At 42.3% G+C, this 19,996-nt stretch overlaps 1 protein-coding gene across 1 annotated transcript; it reads right to left on the bottom strand.

Annotated features, from left to right (window-relative positions):
* Positions 1-6,852: 6,852 nt before the first annotated feature.
* Roe1 (grpE protein homolog, mitochondrial Roe1) lies at positions 6,853-19,781 on the bottom strand. The gene is made up of 5 exons (XM_068355951.1): positions 19,569-19,781; positions 17,419-17,563; positions 16,991-17,104; positions 8,770-8,889; positions 6,853-7,953 (listed from the first exon to the last, which is right to left on the bottom strand). Exons 1-5 carry the CDS (start codon positions 19,649-19,651, stop codon positions 7,756-7,758), a joined length of 660 nt encoding a protein of 219 aa, XP_068212052.1. The 5' UTR covers positions 19,652-19,781; the 3' UTR covers positions 6,853-7,755.
* Between the last annotated feature and the right edge of the window lie 215 nt (positions 19,782-19,996).

Below are 19,996 nucleotides of genomic sequence, written 5' to 3'. Positions count from 1 at the left end.
CCAACAATTCCTGTGCATGAGGATATTCCTTTGCAGGTTAGTTAGGCCAGCAAGTCCAAACAAGTTGTCATGCCCACTCGTAATGAAGTCACTCCACACGTGCCGCAATTTTGACACGTGAGGATATTCCTACACAAAGCAGCCATGTTAATGCGCGCTATGAGCTTACTACCTCATCTTAAGCTTGTTTATGAATAGCACACCCTAAGGGACATGCAATATTGGCACCTTATTATTTTAAAGTTCCTCTGCCATTTCATAAATAACAGGCTAGATCTCTCAATACCAAAGCCACAAGTTGTGCAAATAGCAGACCCATTGCTTTACATGAAATGCCTAATTTTTGTGAGGCTTCAAGTGCTGGGTGTTCTTCGGAACAACAACATTATCTTTTAGACGATTCTTCTTTTCAGGTGCTGGGAATGAAAAAGGGGCAGTAAGTCTTTTCCTGTCCCACGAGTTGTACCCGCATCTGACGCAGATGGTGTCATCTTTGTTAAGCATTGTAGATGAGGTGTGTGTCGTAGACACCCCAGATTACAACCAATGGAGAAACCCTTCTCCCCTCTTAGGCCGAGTCCAGAAAAGAGCTTCTATGCTGCTGCCTTGCACTCTGCTGCTAGAGACAAATACTTACATAACAGGAGTAAGCTGGACTACTCCAGTTCTTTCTCGGTCTCCTATTCATGCCACAATATGAATCTAGAAATAGAAAGGAAGGACGTCCAAGGAAAAACAAAGAATCATTCTATAACTGTCAAAGTTGAACAACCAGTTATCCTGAATGTGAAATGACCATTTGACCATATTTTCACCATTAATGACCCGCTACCTCACTGCATGGGCGAGCACCAGCTCAGCTGATATAGCCCCCCTCCTGGTCCCGGTTTCTGGTTCAGAAGCATCCCAATTTATTAAAATAATGAGTCTGAAACGCCGTTTGGATGCCCTAGACGAGCCTCGTCAGAAGCAAACTGTTAACAGGTGGTGTGCTATTGATCCTACTTTCCCACAATCACAAAGTCCTAGGCACAGGTTTGATGTGGCACTCTAAACAAACTAAGGACACACTAGATTTGTTTAACACTCAAGTCTCAGCATCTGAGAATTCCCTTAAGGCCAGCAGGTCTTCAAAGTTACCACTCTTGGCCCTTTCTTGCCAGAGAAGATTCTATGTACACTGGCACTTTTCAGAGCCTACTCCCTATTGACACTGAGGTTGCTAACCTAGTACTGTCCATGCTGGTTGATAGATTACTCAACCTCCCCTCCATCTTTTCAGGTTCCAAAATGGCAAACATGAAGGTAGCTGCTATGTCTGAAGCAGTGGCTGGCTATGCAGTCGCAGAGAACACTAAAGAGGAATACACCCTTAAGCAGTATGAGGAATTGTCACAATCAGGGGCCAAAGCCCTAGAATTCCTGTTATATCAAAATATTCACTATTAGGGAAACTGTATTCTTTTAAGATGCAATGCAGTCTTGGCCAGATACTTTAAGCAACTCTCCCCAACGGATGTGTTATGCTTGAGATTTGGTGAGTTCTCCTTCTCTGTTCCCTCCTTCGGATATGGCTACAGGTATAGAAAAGGTCGAAAGGTTGGGACAAGCTTCTTTAATGAGGAGAGCAGCAGCACCAAGGAAACCTGCCCCTCAGCATCAGCAATGGAACTCACCTGTCAAACAAGTTCCTTATCAGAGAAAAGTGTTGCCTCCAATAGATTCACAATAGCCTGACAGGCATGCCACCGGACCCAGCATTCAACGGAGAGGATATCCCTCTGGACGCACTGGCTCTTGCTAGGAAGGGCGTGTCCCACAGCTTGCCACTATAGGGTAGTGCCTACAAAGCTACAGGCTCAGGTGGCAGTACTTGGGGCCGATCCCTGAACGTTAGTCCTTTCAGGACATTGTTTCCCTTTCATAGACTGTCCGCCACCTCTAACCAGGACTCTGACGATCCAACCATTTTATTTGAAAGGCTCAATTAAAGCCCTCATCTTACTAGCGGAGGTATCCAAAATGTTATTGACTAAAGGAGTTGCACAAAAAGTCTTAAACAACTCACCAGGTTTCCTCAGCAATCTATTCTTAGTAGAAAAGCTAACAGGAGGTTGAAGACTCATCTTAGACCTTTCCCATTTGAATCTGTTTGTGCTACAAACAAAATTTTAAATGAAACTTCAACCACGGTTCTCCAGACCATCAGGAAGAATTTCTTTCTGACCATAGACCTGTATGGCACCCATTTTCAGGTCCCTGTTCATCCTGCCTCAAGGTAGTACCTAAGGTTTCCCATTCAAGACAATGAATGCCAGCTCAGGGTGCTTGGACCTGTCAACAACCCCTCAGGATTTTACCAGAATCTTTTCCCTTGTCTCAACCCGGGCTCATGCCATGGGCAATCAGGCTTTTGAGGTACCCGGACAACTGGCTTCTCCTGACAGACAGGATCTTTTCTGTTGAGACACAGAGATCTACTCCCAGACTTTTGCAAGAAGTTGGGGATCCAACTGAACCTAGAGAAGTCCAGCCTTGTCCCTCAACAATCCATCAGCTACCTAGGCATGAACATGGACTTGGTCCAATCCAGAACGTATCTATGTGCCCACAGGATCGTGAGATTCAGGAGAATAGTAGAATGCTTCTGGAACAGAAACCACTTCCTGGACACTCTTATTCTAGTCATTTCTCCTCTTTGGAGAAACTTGTCCCCTTCGGGAGAATGATTCTTCGCTCGGTGCAGTGGGTTCTGAAGAGCCAGTGGTTTCAGACCTCCGACAACCCTGCTACTCTGCTGGCGGTGCCCCAAGAGGTGGTGACAAGTCTCCATTGGTGACTGAGAGAGAAGAACCTGTTAGCGGAAACCCCCCTTCAGACTCCTCCCTCACAATTCCTTCTGTTCTCAGATACTTTTTGTCAGGGGTGGGGCGCACAACTAGGATGGGAGCAAATCCCAGGCCTACAGTCAGAAGACGACAAGACCTTCACATATATTTCCTTGAAGTAAAGCAGCGCAACTAGCATTACTCCACTTCTTACAAATTCTAAAAAATCACTCTGTGGTGCTGACGAGCAACAACTCCACAGTAATGGCCTATATCGCCAAAAAAGGAGGTGCAGCCTCTCTCCTGCTCTGCCATGTGGCAGTAGAGACACACAGGTGGGCATAGACCAAAGCACATCCCCCCCCCCCTCGGCGAGGTTTATCATTGGGTAGAGGAACAACATTGCCGACCATCAGAGTCCATCGGGACCAACAATAGGTTCAAAATGGTCTTTGTTTCCTCTAGTGGCGAGGAGACTTTTGACATTAGGGGGTTCCCCGTCTCTGGGCAGGTTCACAACTCTCTTGAATCTCAACTCCTGGTGTATTGCTCACCAGACCTAGACCAAGTTGCAGCAAAGGAAGATACCTTTCAGTACCCATGGGACGGACCAAACTTCTACAAGTTTCCGCTGTTCAGTCTGATTCGTCGGACTCTAAACAGAGTTCAAATATCCCACAGAGTCAGTTACGCTAGTAGCTCCAAAGCTCCCAACAGCAGAGTGGCATCCAGACATGCTGGAGCTTCTCATGAAAGTTCCAAGAAAACTTATAGAATGGCCAACTTACTACGTCAACCACACATAAAAAAAGTCCCTTTCTGCAGTCACTTCACGACTGGAGACTATCCACTATCTCCTCCAAGACCAACTACGAAACAACTTTCCAGATATCTCCAAAAGCCATCCGCAACAATCTACCAGGCCAAATGGAAAATCTTCTGTGATTGGTGTTGTTGAGGGAATATTGCTGATATCCCTGATTAAAGGCTTTTTTGGGTTCCTGAGGAACGAGAAATTCCTTTCAGTCACTGCAGTAAAGGCTACCGCTCACCTTGAGCCAGGTTTTCAAACTGAAAGGGCTTGAACTCCCCTCTTCGTGGGAATTCACAGCTCTCATTCAGAATTTCAAGCAGACTTATCCCCCTCAAGAACTCAAACCCCACCTTCCTGAGATGTAACCAAGGTTCTCAAGTCTATGAAGAAAGCCCTCTATGAACCTATACAGTACATAAAATCTTTGACAGGTACTTTACCTTAAAGACCATCTTCCTCCTTGCCTTAGCTTCAGCCAAGAGAGTAAGCAAACCACATGGTCTATCTTATGTCACATTCCAAAGGTTGGAAAGAATTATCCATATCATGTGTTTCAAAAATTTATGATCAAAACCCAGAATCCAGTTGAAAATTATATTAGATTTGACTCTTACATGATCTTGTCTCTCAAAGAGGTAACTGATGACCCGGATGATATTTTACTTTGTCCAGTAAGAGCAATTTGAAAATATTTACAGTCTTAAATTTTCCAATTTGTTTGTAAGCACAGGTCGCTCCAAAACACAGTTTCAATTTGGTTGAAATAAACAATCATGAGAGCTTATAATCCTCAAAGGAAGCGAAGGGAAGCGTTGCCAGGAGCCCCCATCAAGCACATGACATCTTTGGTTTTGCTGCAACCCTAGCGTTCTGCAAAAACTACCCAGTGGCACAAGTCCTCAAAGCTGGCGTATGTAAGAGACAAGCCACTCCTAAGGACCATTACCTTAGAGATCGTACTCATACATCTCTGGACACTTTACCTTTAGGCCCTATTGTTACAATGCAACAAAATAATCTAATCTTATGCTCTTACAAGGACACGAACTTTTTATAAGGCGTCAGTTATTCTCTGCACTATAAAAGTATATGTTGATCAAGGCGGATGGTGATAACAGATGGACCGGAAGTCTTGTCAGGGATCTTACCCTAATGCAATTAAGAATGCCATACTTTTCAGCAATTTTTATCATATATTGGATATATTCTTTACAACTATTGATGTTCATATAGCTTCACCCCTGGCACAAAACACATCCTCTTGTATTGAACGTATGGCCGTCCCTCTTTAAGAGCGGCTACACGGTTCCGATTTGTCCACGTTTGTGGGCCTGGAGGAGATTTATTTTCCTTTTGCCTCAAATGACGTATATTACAGCTTCAATTTGATGCAGAAGGAAGTTCACATACAGTACATTTATGCAAATTCTTCATTTCAATTACAAGAGGATTCTTGAGTTTCAAGAGATTTATCTTGATTCGATTTTGGGCACATCTTGCACTAACAGATGTGGCAGTACAATTATGCTTTCCAACGACGTTCATTATCCTGTAACTTTCCTCATCTACATTGTGTGCACTCTTGCTTTACATCACCAATTTTCACACATCCAATAGTGTTTTGTTCCAATACAATTTTGCTTTTATTATATATAAAATTCAAATCTACTAATTTGAGTTGTTTTCTTTTGGATGTAATCATCCTTGCCATCTTGACTAACTAAGGGTTCAAATGCTTTTAAAAATACGACTTGGTGGATTGCAAATGAAATAAGAAAGATGGATGGTATAATTACATTAACAAGGTAATGTATTCAGTATTCAAGTAATTTGGCTACTTGTTAGACGGTAAATAAAATTAGATAGATAGTATAAGTAATTATATCAACAAGGTTTTCAGTACTCTAGTAACTATACAAGTATTGTCCTAGTAATGAAGTGTCCTGAAACAAATTGTCTGGGTACGAACAGTTCAGTAGCAAACTGTCCGGACACCAGTCTGGATGCACAACTATTCTCACTGAAGAAGGAGGAGGGAGCCTCGGACACCCTGGCACATGGGTAGGGGCAGCAGTCATGGGGGTAGGGGTGGGATCACACTAGAGCTGGGTCAGGGACTATGGTAACCCTGTGGACAGGTATAGGATTCACCTTGGCCTTTCCAACTCTCGACACCAGAAACCTATTTCTTCTAGGGCCTAAGTGAGGAACCACCTAGCTCCCTGACACAGGGGGAACCACAACACAATACCCTTCACCACTGGCATCACTGGGGACACTTGAGATGCATGTAAATGTACAGTAATACTGGGAAGAAGTAGCTTTAGCTACAAACTTCCTTAGGTAACGGAGAGTCTACCTGAAAAATCTAATGAAGCCCATGACTTCTTCAGGTCAACTCGTCGTCAGCAGTCTGCACGTAAGTCAAGGGAAAGTTTCCAACTTCTGAAGGGTAGTGAATACTTGAGGTTCCCCATGCATAGTAAAACCTGAAAATGTGCTAACATATCCAAAGACTCTGGACCCCTGCACTATACTCTCCTAGGACAGATCTAGGGGCGACCACAGTAGCTATACCTCCTCAGACCAGACAGAAGCAGTGTAAGACCTCACCAGAGTTTTCTTGGGCATTGCCCAGTCTGACTCCTAAGAATGCTTCGCTCATTTCTTTCCCCTCAGGGCAAAGTCCTGTCACTGCACCTACATTAAGCACACATGGATGCATGCGAAAAGACATGTGCCCCCTGGAGGCACAGTGGGAGAGTGAAACTACGATTGGTTTAACCAAAAACTGCTGCAGAGTCCACCACTCCCCAGCAACACGAGCTTCTTACTTTCATTCCATAATTAATAACCAATATTCACTTCCTGAAAAAAAGAATTAAAATCGTCAAGTTTGAGAGGAGCGGTCTGTACGGGACAGCAGTGGAAACAAAGGTGAGGGTTCTCCGACTGAAAAGGGTTAAGAAGCCCAGCCCCGTCATCAACTTTAAACAACTAATTCCAGCTCACACTGAAGTAGTCTCCATAATGAAAGGACAAGGGTTTGCATGACATGTAGGAACAAAACAAGTTTGTATCTTACCATCAACTAATTTTCCTGTCCAACTGTATGCAATATATCAACACTGTGCAATAAAATGGGAATAAAACTTGTATCATACAAAAAGCCAGATGGATTATCAGAGAGAAGTAAAACTTTCATTTGCTTTTACAAACATATATTACACAAAATTACTTGATGATGACTTGCAAAAGGGAACAGTTGTGTATAATTTATTCAGAACAGTAACAAAATTCAAAATACAATACAAAACTTAAAATTTGTACAAGTACAGCATAAGTGAGAAAAAAAATTTTCCTAGAATGCTTTCACCTGAAATATTGTATATCACATAGCAGAAATAGAAGTCATAAATTTAGGTTTTCATTTTCCACTTCACTAATAACATATGAGGGAGATGTGAAGCAGAACAAGATTCCATATATAAGAAAAAAAATGTACAAGGAACAGCCCTCCAATGAAACTGTACCAACAAAAACAGTATCTCACAAAAGGTATTTATCTTAAAACTCCTGGACCCTCTCAACTGGGAAACTAAGCAGAATTCTGCACATGGCAATAAATGCAAACTCTACTCAGCTGGTGGGAACTGTATACTCCATTTATTTTTAACCTGCTTACAACCCCTAAAAGGGCACATTTAGTCGAATATTATTCACAAACACAATATGTTGCTGAAATGAAATAATAGAAATAATTAATATATGAACTCTCTCTTGATTCTACTTACATAGTGCAGTAACTAAATTTATTTGATACAATTCCTATGTCCATTAATAATTAGTAAATTTTATTTGTTTACATGAGGTTTTTAACATTTTAACAATTGCAACCAATTTCTGATATTTTAATTTGAACAAATTGTAATGCAGTATACAGTATTCCATATCAGTTTCCTATAAAACTTTTTAGCTGTAATTCCCTTGGCATCCTTACAGTTAAAATAACTAATGGAATACCTATGTAACAATTCTATACATCAGACGAATAAATTTATAAGGTGACGACAATTCTGTACAATCTTTAAACATGCTACGTAAACTTCCAAATTAAGAATCCTTAACAACTCCAACCTGAGCTGAACGGATACACCTAGAATGAAGTTTCCAGCCAGAGCGAATGACGTGGGCAACTGTTCCGGGTTCCTTATCTGGTGCTGGAAGTTCAAACACTGCTTCTTGCAGAGAGGGATCAAACTTATCCCCTATCTCAGGAATAAATTGAGTTAGACCATGACGGCGAAAAACCTGAAGGAAACCATCTGAATTGATATTTGGAATTGCAAAATATGTTCATGTAAATTCTAACCACAAACTGTATCAATAACCATATGCTTCACCAACCCATAATACAAAAAGTATGAGGATTAAGCTTCATGGCCAATCTTAAAACAAGTAAAAATATATGAATTCCTAAATCTCCATAGGACAATCAATTGTTAAAAATATCATCATATATGACTGCTCCATATGAATTCCACATAGAGATAAAGGTGCTGTATACAGTACACCTATGCAAAAATTATACTTAACACCAATCAAAGTATGGATCTCCTTTGTGAAATATTGTTGCAAGTAAACTGATTCTTTATGCTAAGCTTTGAAAGCAAATCTCTTAGGTTTTTGTTAATTCACCTATGGAACTTCAAATACTGCCAAATACTTTAAAAGAAAATACAATTGGGCAAGACCTTTGAGAACATGGAAAAATTCAATGTTTATTCTATATTAATGAACTATACTTTGTTATACATGGTAAACAAATGAACAATTTTATTGGAATTAGAATTTAACTTTATATTAACTTTTAGGTAAATTACCATTGGGATCAAAACCTTAATGGTTAATCTATTCCCAGAAGAAAAATTGGGTGTAATCCCTAAAACAAACATCAATTAAATACTGGAATATAATGTAATGATTAATATATTTTACTTATTAAGATAGATCTTTTGCAATTTTAAAGTATCATAACCAAAGCTTTAAAACTCTGTATATGAGAGATAAACTAGTGCAGTATTCATTTTCAATCATTTGTTAAAAAAAAAGAAAAGTAGCACTTACTGATGTTAACTGATTCTCTGTCATGACTAGTCCATCATATAATGTCTTAAGCTCTGAAGGTCCTTCTTTGACTTTTTCCTCTGGTACACTACTGAGAGCTTTGCTAAACACATCCGATACCTACACAATAAAATATGTTATTTTCATTAGTAAAATAAATTTTTGAATATACTTACCCGATGATCATGTAGCTGTCAACTCCGTTGCCCGACAGAAATCTACGGTCGGGATACGCCAGCGATCGCTATACAGGTGGGGGTGTACTCACCAGCGCCATCTGTGGTCAGGTACTCAAGTACTTCTTGTCAACAAGACCTCAATTTTCTCCTCGGTCCACTGGTTCTTTATGGGGAGGAAGGGTGGGTCCTTTAAATCATGATCATCGGGTAAGTATATTCAAAAATTTATTTTACTAATGAAAATAACATTTTTCAATATTAATCTTACCCGATGATCATGTAGCTGATTCACACCCAGGGTGGTGGGTGGAGACCAGTATACATGTTAACAAAGAAGCTAAGTATCCCGTATTTCATTTTTATTAGTTATTCAAAATAACAATATAAAATAAATAAGTACCTGGTAAGGAAGTCGACTTGAACCATTACTCTGCCTTTAATAAGTACGTCTTCCTTACTGAGCGTAGCGGTCCTCTTAGGATGCTGAACGACTCTTAGGTGCTGAAGTATAAAGGGCTGCAACCCATACTAAAGGACCTCATCACAACCTCTAACCTAGGCGCTTCTCAAGAAAGAATTGACCACCCGCCAAATCAACCAGGATGCGGAAGGCTTCTTAGCCGACCGTACAACCCAAAAACAACAATAAAAGTATTCAAGAGAAAGGTTAAAAAGGTTATGGGATTATGGGAATGTAGTGGCTGAGCCCTCACCTACTACTGCACTCGCTGCTACGAATGGTCCCAGGGTGTAGCAGTTCTCGTAAAGAGACTGGACATCTTTGAGATAGAATGATGCGAACACTGACTTGCTTCTCCAATAGGTTGCATCCATAACACTCTGCAGAGAACGGTTCTGTTTGAAGGCCACTGAAGTAGCCACAGCTCTCACTTCATGTGTCCTTACCTTCAGCAAAGCAAGGTCTTCTTCCTTCATATGAGAATGAGCTTCTCTAATCAGAAGCCTGATGTAGTAAGAAACTGCATTCTTAGACATTGGTAGCGAAGGCTTCTTAACAGCACACCATAAGGCTTCCGATTGTCCTCGTAAGGGCTTTGACCTTTTTAGATAGTACCTAAGAGCTCTGACAGGGCAAAGTACTCTCTCCGACTCGTTACCCACCAAGTTGGATAGGCTAGGGATCTCGAACGATTTAGGCCTAGGACGTGAAGGAAGCTCGTTTTTAGCCAAAAAACCGAGCTGCAAGGAACATGTAGCCGTTTCAGATGTGAAACCTATGTTCCTGCTGAAGGCGTGGATCTCACTTACTCTTTTAGCTGTTGCTAGGCATACGAGGAAAAGAGTTTTTAATGTGAGGTCCTTGAAAGAGGCTGATTGGAGCGGTTCAAATCTAGATGACATCAGGAACCTTAGGACCACGTCTAGATTCCAGCCTGGAGTGGACAACCGACGTTCCTTAGAGGTCTCAAAAGACCTAAGGATGTCCTGTAGATCTTTGTTGGAGGAAAGATCCAAGCCTCTGTGGTGGAAAACCGCTGCCAACATACTTTTGTAACCCTTGATCGTAGGAGCTGATAGGGATCTAACGTTCCTTAGATGTAACAGGAAGTCAGCAATCTGGGTTACAGTGGTACTGGTTGAGGAAACTGCATTGGCCTTGCACCAGCTTCGGAAGACTTCCCATTTAGATTGATAGACTCTGAGAGTGGATGTCCTCCTTGCTCTGGCAATCGCTCTGGCTGCCTCCTTCGAAAAGCCTCTAGCTCTTGAGAGTCTTTCGATAGTCTGAAGGCAGTCAGACGAAGAGCGTGGAGGCTTGGGTGTACCTTCTTTACGTGAGGTTGACGCAGAAGGTCCACTCTTAGAGGGAGAGTCCTGGGAACGTCGACCAGCCATTGCAGTACCTCTGTGAACCATTCTCTCGCGGGCCAGAGGGGAGCAACCACCGTCAGCCGTGTCCCTTTGTGAGAGGCGAATTTCTGAAGTACCCTGTTGACAATCTTGAACGGCGGGAATGCATACAGGTCGAGATGGGACCAATCCAGCAGAAAGGCATCCACGTGAACTGCTGCCGGGTCTGGAATCGGAGAACAATACAATGGGAGCCTCTTGGTCATCGAGGTAGCGAACAGATCTATGGTTGGCTGACCCCACAGGGCCCAAAGTCTGCTGCAAACATTCTTGTGAAGGGTCCACTCTGTGGGGATGACCTGACCCTTCCGGCTGTGGCGATCTGCCATGACATTCATATCGCCCTGAATGAACCTCGTTACCAGCGTGAGCCTTCGATCTTTTGACCAAATGAGGAGGTCCCTTGCGATCTCGAACAACTTCCTCGAATGAGTCCCCCCCTGCTTGGAGATGTAAGCCAAGGCTGTGGTGTTGTCGGAGTTCACCTCCACCACCTTGTTTAGCTGGAGGGACTTGAAGTTCATTAAGGCCAGATGAACCGCCAACAACTCCTTGCAATTGATGTGAAGTGTCCTTTGCTCCTGATTCCATGTTCCCGAGCATTCCTGTCCGTCCAATGTCGCACCCCAGCCCGAGTCTGATGCGTCCGAGAAGAGACGGTGGTCGGGGGTCTGAACAGCCAACGAAAGACCTTCCTTGAGAAGAATGCTGTTCTTCCACCACGTTAGAGTAGACCTCATCTCTTTGGAAACAGGAATTGAGACCGTCTCTAGCGTCATGTCCTTGTTCCAGTGAGCAGCCAGATGAAACTGAAGGGGGCGGAGGTGGAGTCTCCCTAACTCGATGAACAGGGCCAGCGATGAAAGTGTCCCTGTTAGACTCATCCACTGCCTTACTGAGCATCGGTTCCTTCTCAGCATGCTCAGGATGCACTCTAGGGCTTGGTTGATCCTTGGGGCCGACGGAAAAGCCCGAAAAGCTCGACTCTGAATCTCCATACCCAGGTAAACAATGGTCTGGGATGGGACGAGCTGGGACTTCTCTATATTGACCAGGAGGCCCAGTTCCTTGGTCAGATCCATAGTCCATCTGAGATTCTCCAGACAGCGACGACTTGTGGGAGCTCTTAAAAGCCAGTCGTCTAAATAAAGGGAGGCTCTGATGTCTGCCAAGTGAAGGAATTTCGCAATATTCCTCATCAGTCGCGTAAACACAAGAGGTGCCGTGCTTAGGCCAAAGCACAGGGCTTGGAACTGGTACACAACCTTTCCAAAGACGAATCTCAGGAAAGGTTGGGAGTCTGGATGGATGGGGACGTGAAAGTATGCGTCTTTCAGGTCTAACGAGACCATCCAGTCCTCCTGCCTGACCGCTGCTAGGACCGACTTCGTCGTCTCCATCGTGAACGTCTGCTTGGTGACATAAGCATTGAGCGCACTGACGTCCAGCACCGGTCTCCAACCTCCTGTCTTCTTGGCTACCAGGAAGAGACGGTTGTAAAAGCCCGGGGATTGATGGTCCCGGACTATGACCACTGCCTCCTTTTGTAGCAAGAGCGACACCTCTTGTTGCAACGCTAGCCTCTTGTCCTTCTCCTTGTAGTTGAGAGAGAGGTTGATGGGAGATGTAGTTAGAGGGGGATTGAGGCAGAACGGAATTCTGTATCCCTCCCTCAGCCACTTCACAGACTGAGCGTCTGCACCTCTGCTCTCCCAAGCTTGCCAGAAGGTCTTGAGTCTGGCTCCTACAGCTGTCTGGAGAGGAAGGCAGTCAAAACTTGCCTCTTGTGGACTTGGAACCCTTCTTGGACTTGCCACGGTGACTGTCTGCACGGGTACCTCCTCTGCTGGAGGTTCTGCCACAAAAGGGCGGAATGAACCTGGAAGCAGGTGTATCAGCTGCTAAGGGGCGGTAGGGTCTAGGCACGGAAGGTAAGGTTTTAGCCTTACGTGCAGAAGAAGCCATGAGGTCATGCGTATCCTTCTGGATAAGAGAGGCAGCCATCCCCTTAATTAACTCCTCCGGAAACAGACACTTGGAAAGAGGAGCAAACAGCAACTCTGACCTCTGGCAAGGGGTGATACCAGCAGATAAGAAGGAGCATAGATGCTCTCTTTTCTTGAGGACCCCTGATACATAAGAAGCCGCAAGCTCGCCAGACCCATCCCGTATTGCCTTGTCCATGCTGGACATGATCAGCATGGCCGAGTCCTTGTCAGAAGGAGCAGTCTTCCTGCTTAAGGCTCCCAGACACCAATCGAGGAAGTTGAATATCTCGAAGGCACGAAAGACTCCCTTCAACAAGTGATCAAGATCTGAAAAGGACCAGCAGATCTTCGAACGTCTCATAGCCGACCTGCGGGGAGAGTCAACCAGACTTGAGAAGTCGGCCTGGGCAGAGGCAGGAACCCCCAAGCCAGGTTCCTCTCCCGTGGCATACCAGACGCTCGACTTAGAAGCCAGCTTGGGAGGAGGAAACACGAAAGAGGTCCTTCCCAGTTGCTTCTTGGACTGCAACCAATCCCCCATAACCCTCAAAGCTCTCTTTGATGATCTGGCGAGAACAAGCTTGGTGAAGGCAGGCGCTGTAGACTGCATGCCCAGAGCAAACTCGGAGGGAGGAGAACGAGGGGTTGCAGACACAGTGTTCAGGGTACAACTCTCTGAACAAAGCAAGGACTTTGCGAAAGTCTAAGGAGGGTGGCGAAGACTTGTGTCCTTCAACATCAGAGTGAGGATCATCCAGATGAGCAGCTTCATCCTCAGAAACCTCCTCACCCGACAGTTGAGTTGTAAGTGGCAAAGGCAGAGCAGCAAGCTGAACGGCTGAATCCTGCAGAACGGGTGCATGCGTACCTGCGGATCCATCATCATGCCTCTGCTGGACAGACTGTGAGCTGGCAACAACAAAAGCAGAGGGCCGGTGTGTGGGAGGGTCTGCAGTGGGCTGAGGAACATGCGGTGTGGTATGCAAAACATGCTGTAAGGCATGCGGCTCATGCTGCATGGCATGCGGCTCATGCTGCATGGTATGCGGCTCATGCTGCATGGGATGAGGCTCATGCTGCATGGTATGAGGCTCATGCTGCATGGTATGCGGCTCATGCTGCATGGTATGCGGAGCATGCTGTAAGGTCTGCAGAGCATGCTGCATGGGCTGAGGAGAATGCCGCATAGTGCTGGAACCCGGCAACTCCCGATGCGGCAGCTCACGCATGTAAGCAGAAGGCGCAGCAAGAACATGCGTCTGGCAGTGAGGACTGCGCAACGGTGGAGGAGCTCTCACAGGAGGAGGGGTGTTAACCTTCTCTGCCTGATACTCCTGCATCAAAGCCGCAAGCTGAGACTGCATAGTCTGCAGCATGGACCACTTAGGGTCTACTGTGGTTGGAGCAGAGGCCTGTTGAGGGACCACTCTACCTCTCTTGGGAGGTGTGCAGTCATCAGATGACTGCGGCGAGTCCGAACTGACCCAGTGGCTACACCTGGGCCGTTGGACTAGCTCGGAAGGGACCTTACGTTTGAGCGGTCGTGAGACCTGGGTCCACCGTTTCCTCCTGGAAACCTCTTCCACAGACGAGGAATGTAAGGGCTCATTCGTCTGGGAGTGGAAGGGACGATCCTTAGCAGATACGTCCGCAACCACTGAGGATACAACTGTGCGCCGATCAAGGCCTGCCGAACCCTTTGGTCCTTCGACATTGCTTCTCCCCTGGGCTTGGGAGCTTGCAAGAGGTCCCGGACTGGGAGGACGACTGGCACGCACAGATGTATCCTCATGCGCAACACTGACACTGACACTATGCACAGCACTAGCACTAACACTTCCCACTGCACTCTTCACTTTCAGTTCTCTGACATCTGCCAAGAGAAGATTGTGGTCACTAACCAACGACTCCACCTTATCACCGAGAGCCTGAATGGCACGCAACATATCAGCCATTACAGGCTGAGCACTCGTAGCAGGTTCGGGGGTCACCACCACAGGGGAAGGAAAAGGTTGAGGGGCATGGGGAGAGGAAATATCCAAAGAGCGAGAAGAACTCCTCCTATCTCTCTCCTTCTCTAACCTACGTGTATATCTGAGGAATTCATTAAAATCGAATTCCGAAAGCCCAGCACATTCCCCACATCGATCTTCCAATTGACAGGATTTTCCCCTACAATTGGAACATACAGTGTGAGGATCAACAGAGGCCTTCGGAAGACGCCTATTACAAGTCCTAACACTACATCGCCTGTATTTAGGAACTTGGGAATGGTCAGACATCTTGAATTTCAGAAGTAGTCAAGGGGGAATTCCAAAGTAAAGCAAAGATCGTTAACCAATGAATCAAATTAATTCCAAAAGCTATCTAAGCTAAGGATAAAGCTTCCTGTACACCGAAGGCTAAATTTTAGAGCATATACTTCACCAAACCGTGAACAAAAGACTCCAAAATCAACAGCGTATCCATGTAGGTCTTGCCGGCGGCACGACAGAGGAAAAATTGAGGTCTTGTTGACAAGAAGTACTTGAGTACCTGACCACAGATGGCGCTGGTGAGTACACCCCCACCTGTATAGCGATCGCTGGCGTATCCCGACCGTAGATTTCTGTCGGGCAACGGAGTTGACAGCTACATGATCATCGGGTAAGATTAATATTGAAAAAGGAAGGTTTTACAGTATATACTGTACTGCATTGGCATCCAATAAACAAAAATAGTTAAGTAATTTTATATACACAATACCATCAAGGCATAAAGTTAAAAAAAAAAATGTATAAAAGTTTTGATAAGCTCTACAAAATTCTGGTAAAATTATTCAATGAACCTGACTAAAAGTACTTAATATTGTTTTCTCAATGTACATTCAAACACCAAGATCCACTATGCATTTGGTCCTTTTCATTTCATCCATTCCTTTAATCTCTTCCCATTCAGATTTCTAATTCCTCTCATCTTCACATATCACTTGAAAACAAGCTCCTTTGGGTAAGAGTCCAAAGTAAGTCATGAAATTTGATGTTGTAGTCTATTTGAATTATATAATATACAAGACTTCACCCAGTGATTTTGAGGGGATATCACTTACACAATACAGACTACAGTACAGTACTTACATAATATTATATTATTATTATTATTATTACTAGCTAAACTACAACCCTAGTTGGAAAAGCAGGATGCTATAAGCAAAACTGCTCCAACAGGGAAAATACCTGTGAGGAAAGAAAATGCTATGGCACTACCCAAACTAGAAAACGATGGTTTGATTTTAGTCATCCTTTTGGAAGAGCTGCATACCATAGCTAAAATCTCTCTTCTGCCCTTAGCGTCCTTCTTCTAGAAGAGTTGCTTACCATACCTAGTCTCTCTTCTACCCTTACTAAGTGGGAAGTAGCCACTGAACAATCACTATACAGTAGGTAACCCCTTCAGTAAAGAACTTTTTGGTTATCTTATTGTTGTCAGGTGTATGAGGAAAGAGGAGAATGTGTAAAGAGTATGCCAGACTATTCAGTATGCGTATGCAAAGGAAAAATGAGCTGTAACCAAAGAGGGATGCAATGTTGTACTATCTAGCCAATCGGTAAATCTTACTTGAGGGTCTCTGTAAGCTCTATTCCATTATGCCTATTAAATTACATTTTTTAATTTAGGTCTCTTCACAAATACAAATATAGGTCCAATTTCTATAACTTTCCCATAAGAATAAACATTTGAGCAAGCTTGAAGTCTTGAAGTGTCACGCAGTATTTTTCATTCACAGCCCCCCTTATGCGGTAATAAAAAGCATCTAGTAATTGACTGTATTACAGTACTATGTTAGTAAAATTTTATCTAAGTATTTTATGGAAATAAATTTTTTTTCCAAAAAAAATATAGTCTCCATATTACAGTTACCATAGAACCAATTTTCAATATGTCTAGAAGTGTACAAATTGTTTGTTAATTTCATATGCTGTTCACAAACATATAACACAATGGAAAAAAAAGCATTGCAAAACTATTAAATTTAGCAGTTTAATGATTCCGTGGTTTTAATTTTTAATTAATTATCCCTAAGTCATCTTTCTAGACTAGATGTTACTAGCAATTACCATTGCAGTTTTTTTTCTTCACTAAATCTTACTGCAAACTTGTGATAAATAAATTTGTAAAACTTCAAAATGTAGGGAAACTTACGTCTAAAAGATCTTTGCAGAAACCTTGTATCCCGTACTGCTTCGCATCGCTAATTTCCTTTTGTAATCGAACTCGTACATTTTCTCTATCTGCTAACGTTCTCTGATATTTATCCTGTAAAAGGAGGAAGAAGGATTTATATAGATCAACACATTGAAACTACAACTTTGAACATGTACTGTTTTCAACTACTTCCTTATACAGTACATCCTATAGCACATTATGGTTCACAACTGAGTCTGAAATACCTGTTGTACTATACTTTTTTAACTTGTTTCTGTATACAGTATATAATACTAGCTGTCAGAATCGTCTTCATTAATACTTTTACGTATCTATGTACTATATAATAAATATAACTTTAGAATGGCTTATTCAGAAATGTCTATTTGCAAAAAAATATCATTTCAAATATTACAGTATCATACCGTTAAATCAGCTGTCTTTTCTACTAGACTTTCATTTTCCTTCATTAACGAAGAAATTTGCTCTTGAAGTTGTTTCTCTGTTTCTGTGACTTCTGCCGGTTTTTCCGCTGCAGCACATAATGGACGATGACATCTGTACGTCCACCTGCAAAGTATCTGTGGTATGAGTTGTCTGTCTGACATGTTAGTATTAAAATGTACACGGTAAAACTAATTTTGTTTAAACAGTATAACATGAGTTCAACACCATATACTGTATGAGTAATTCAAATTAAATCTATGATTATTTAATTTTTAAATTGCTTCTTGTCACCCATGATTTTATTTTCCCTATGGGTAAAACCTAATATTATTATTCATGAAAATATTTCTGACAACTGTATGCCATGCATATAAAGTTACAATAAACTACATTATATGTAAAATGGTATATAAGGAATTTTTCATAATTACAAATACAGAAGGCTTTTATTCACGTGAGCAAATTTATCTTCACTTCCAAATCCCACCTGATGACTGAAAATTAAATTTAAATGCTAAGCATTTTCTTATGATTTTCAAGTTTAATTTGTCTAATTTTCTTAAATTTTTACTTACTTATATGAAAACAACATTAATTATTGTTATGATGCTATTGCTTGAAAAGTAGTACAAACTCCAGGCGTTAAGTACTGTATGTATTATGTAACCAAACTATTCAATTTACTGTTAAGGGTAATACGCTTAAATATAGTATGTTATTTAACGGTTTTGAAGTAATATGGCACCCTGGGTCAGGTTGTGAGGGAACAAACAGCCCAGATCAGGCTACAACAAAACACCTCAAGTTAGGTTAGATCCCATCAGATCATTTAACTACTGTATTTTAATCAGTTCCCCATCCAAAAACATTCAAATCTCCAACTCTGGTCTATTAGTAAAGCTAGATTTTGAATTCGAATAAAGGTCTGAATCATTAGACACATACATACACAAAAACTTGAAGAAATTACATTTTCAACTCTAAAATCCTCTTTTGACTAGGACTGATTAACAACTTGGGGAAGGCTGCAATGGGTAAATCCCAAGTTTCTGATGGAGATTATTGTAAAATTATAAAAATCTCAATCTCATGAAAAGCTGTTCTTAAATAATTCCAGGTGTGTAGGTACCCATGTTAGATATCCCATTATACTCCATACGTTGTTACCGTTATAAGCATCGAAAATATCATCATACTCAATAAATTGTTATCTATGCACTGTAACTGCTGTTTCATCATACTCCATAAATTTTTACCTGCGAACTGTAACTACTGTTCATCATACGGGGTGTATGTATGATAGCGGCCACCTGTATGCATGATAATGATACCAGCTGACTTAGAATATGGCAGTGTAAGGGGGGTAGTAGGGGGGCTTATCATTTACGTAAGTAGGTAAGGACATGGCTTGTAGGTTAGGTTAAGGAGAAAGTTTAGGTTAGTTGACGTCCATTCTTTATGCATGCGGGAAAACTGGCCGCTGATATACAAAGGGACCCATCATACTCCATAAACGGAACTGAGGTTATAAGCATTGAAAATTACATCATACTCCATAAATTGTTTTAAGCCACCACCTCAACTCTTCCAGTTGGCTCAAACTAGCTGGCATAACACGATTACATATTATTCATCTTAAATTTAATTATAAGGACATTATACAATTGTCTGATTTTCCACTTACCACATACCTGGAGTTCATTTTAGCTCTGTGCAATTAATTCACTTCATTATTGTACTTCATAAAAGATAAATCTGCCATGGGTCAGGGTTTAAAACATATAAAACTATACAGATTTCAATCTGAGTACGTTTTATATCATAGGACAAATGGCTAGCATTTGCCTGGCAGCAGCTCAATCCTTGCCAGGGACCGTGAGTTTAAGCTGTTTACTGGGGAGGCCATTGCTGTGGTTGGGCACCAGAGTTGGGGGTTGAGCTTTCCCGGCTGACGTTCTGATGAGCATCTATTCTGATAAAACTGGAACTGAAACCAGACACCATTAACCTTTAATTCCAGCCTAGGGTACTCTCAGGGAATCCCATTAAGGTTAGGCAATAACCGTAAGACAGCCGGCTTGGGACGTAAGAATTAAAACAAGATAAACAATTAGAAAGATAATCTTACCCAGCTGTGGGCGACTTGTATATTCGTAAAGAATTTCTGATGACAGCTCCACAAACGACGTTCCTCATACTTGCTAAACTCATCGTGATTCCTATTTACAATATTTGGTATACAATGGAAGAGAACCCTTGTCAGTACCGCTTTACCTTACGTTCTAGGCGTTCAACAAATGCGTATTTGCGGCTAAATATATGTTAATGATATCAAATTTGTCTATCCATTTTAATTATGATTAATTTTACCTTCTAAAAATACGATAACTAACTAACTGAATATAATTGATGGTTCACAATGAAACATTTATGATTCCACGAAAAATGTTCTCGGGTAAGCATATGCTCTTTTCAAGGACCAGTTGTTGATCAACCATAGATACAATGTTATATAACAGATTTAGACACATCCATCTAAAACAAAACGACATTATA

Source organism: Palaemon carinicauda, chromosome 31 (assembly GCF_036898095.1).
Source record: "Palaemon carinicauda isolate YSFRI2023 chromosome 31, ASM3689809v2, whole genome shotgun sequence".
NCBI classification, from domain to species: domain Eukaryota; kingdom Metazoa; phylum Arthropoda; class Malacostraca; order Decapoda; family Palaemonidae; genus Palaemon; species Palaemon carinicauda.
Note: the sequence above shows the minus strand (reverse complement) of the source record. Positions and strands in the feature narration are given on the sequence as shown.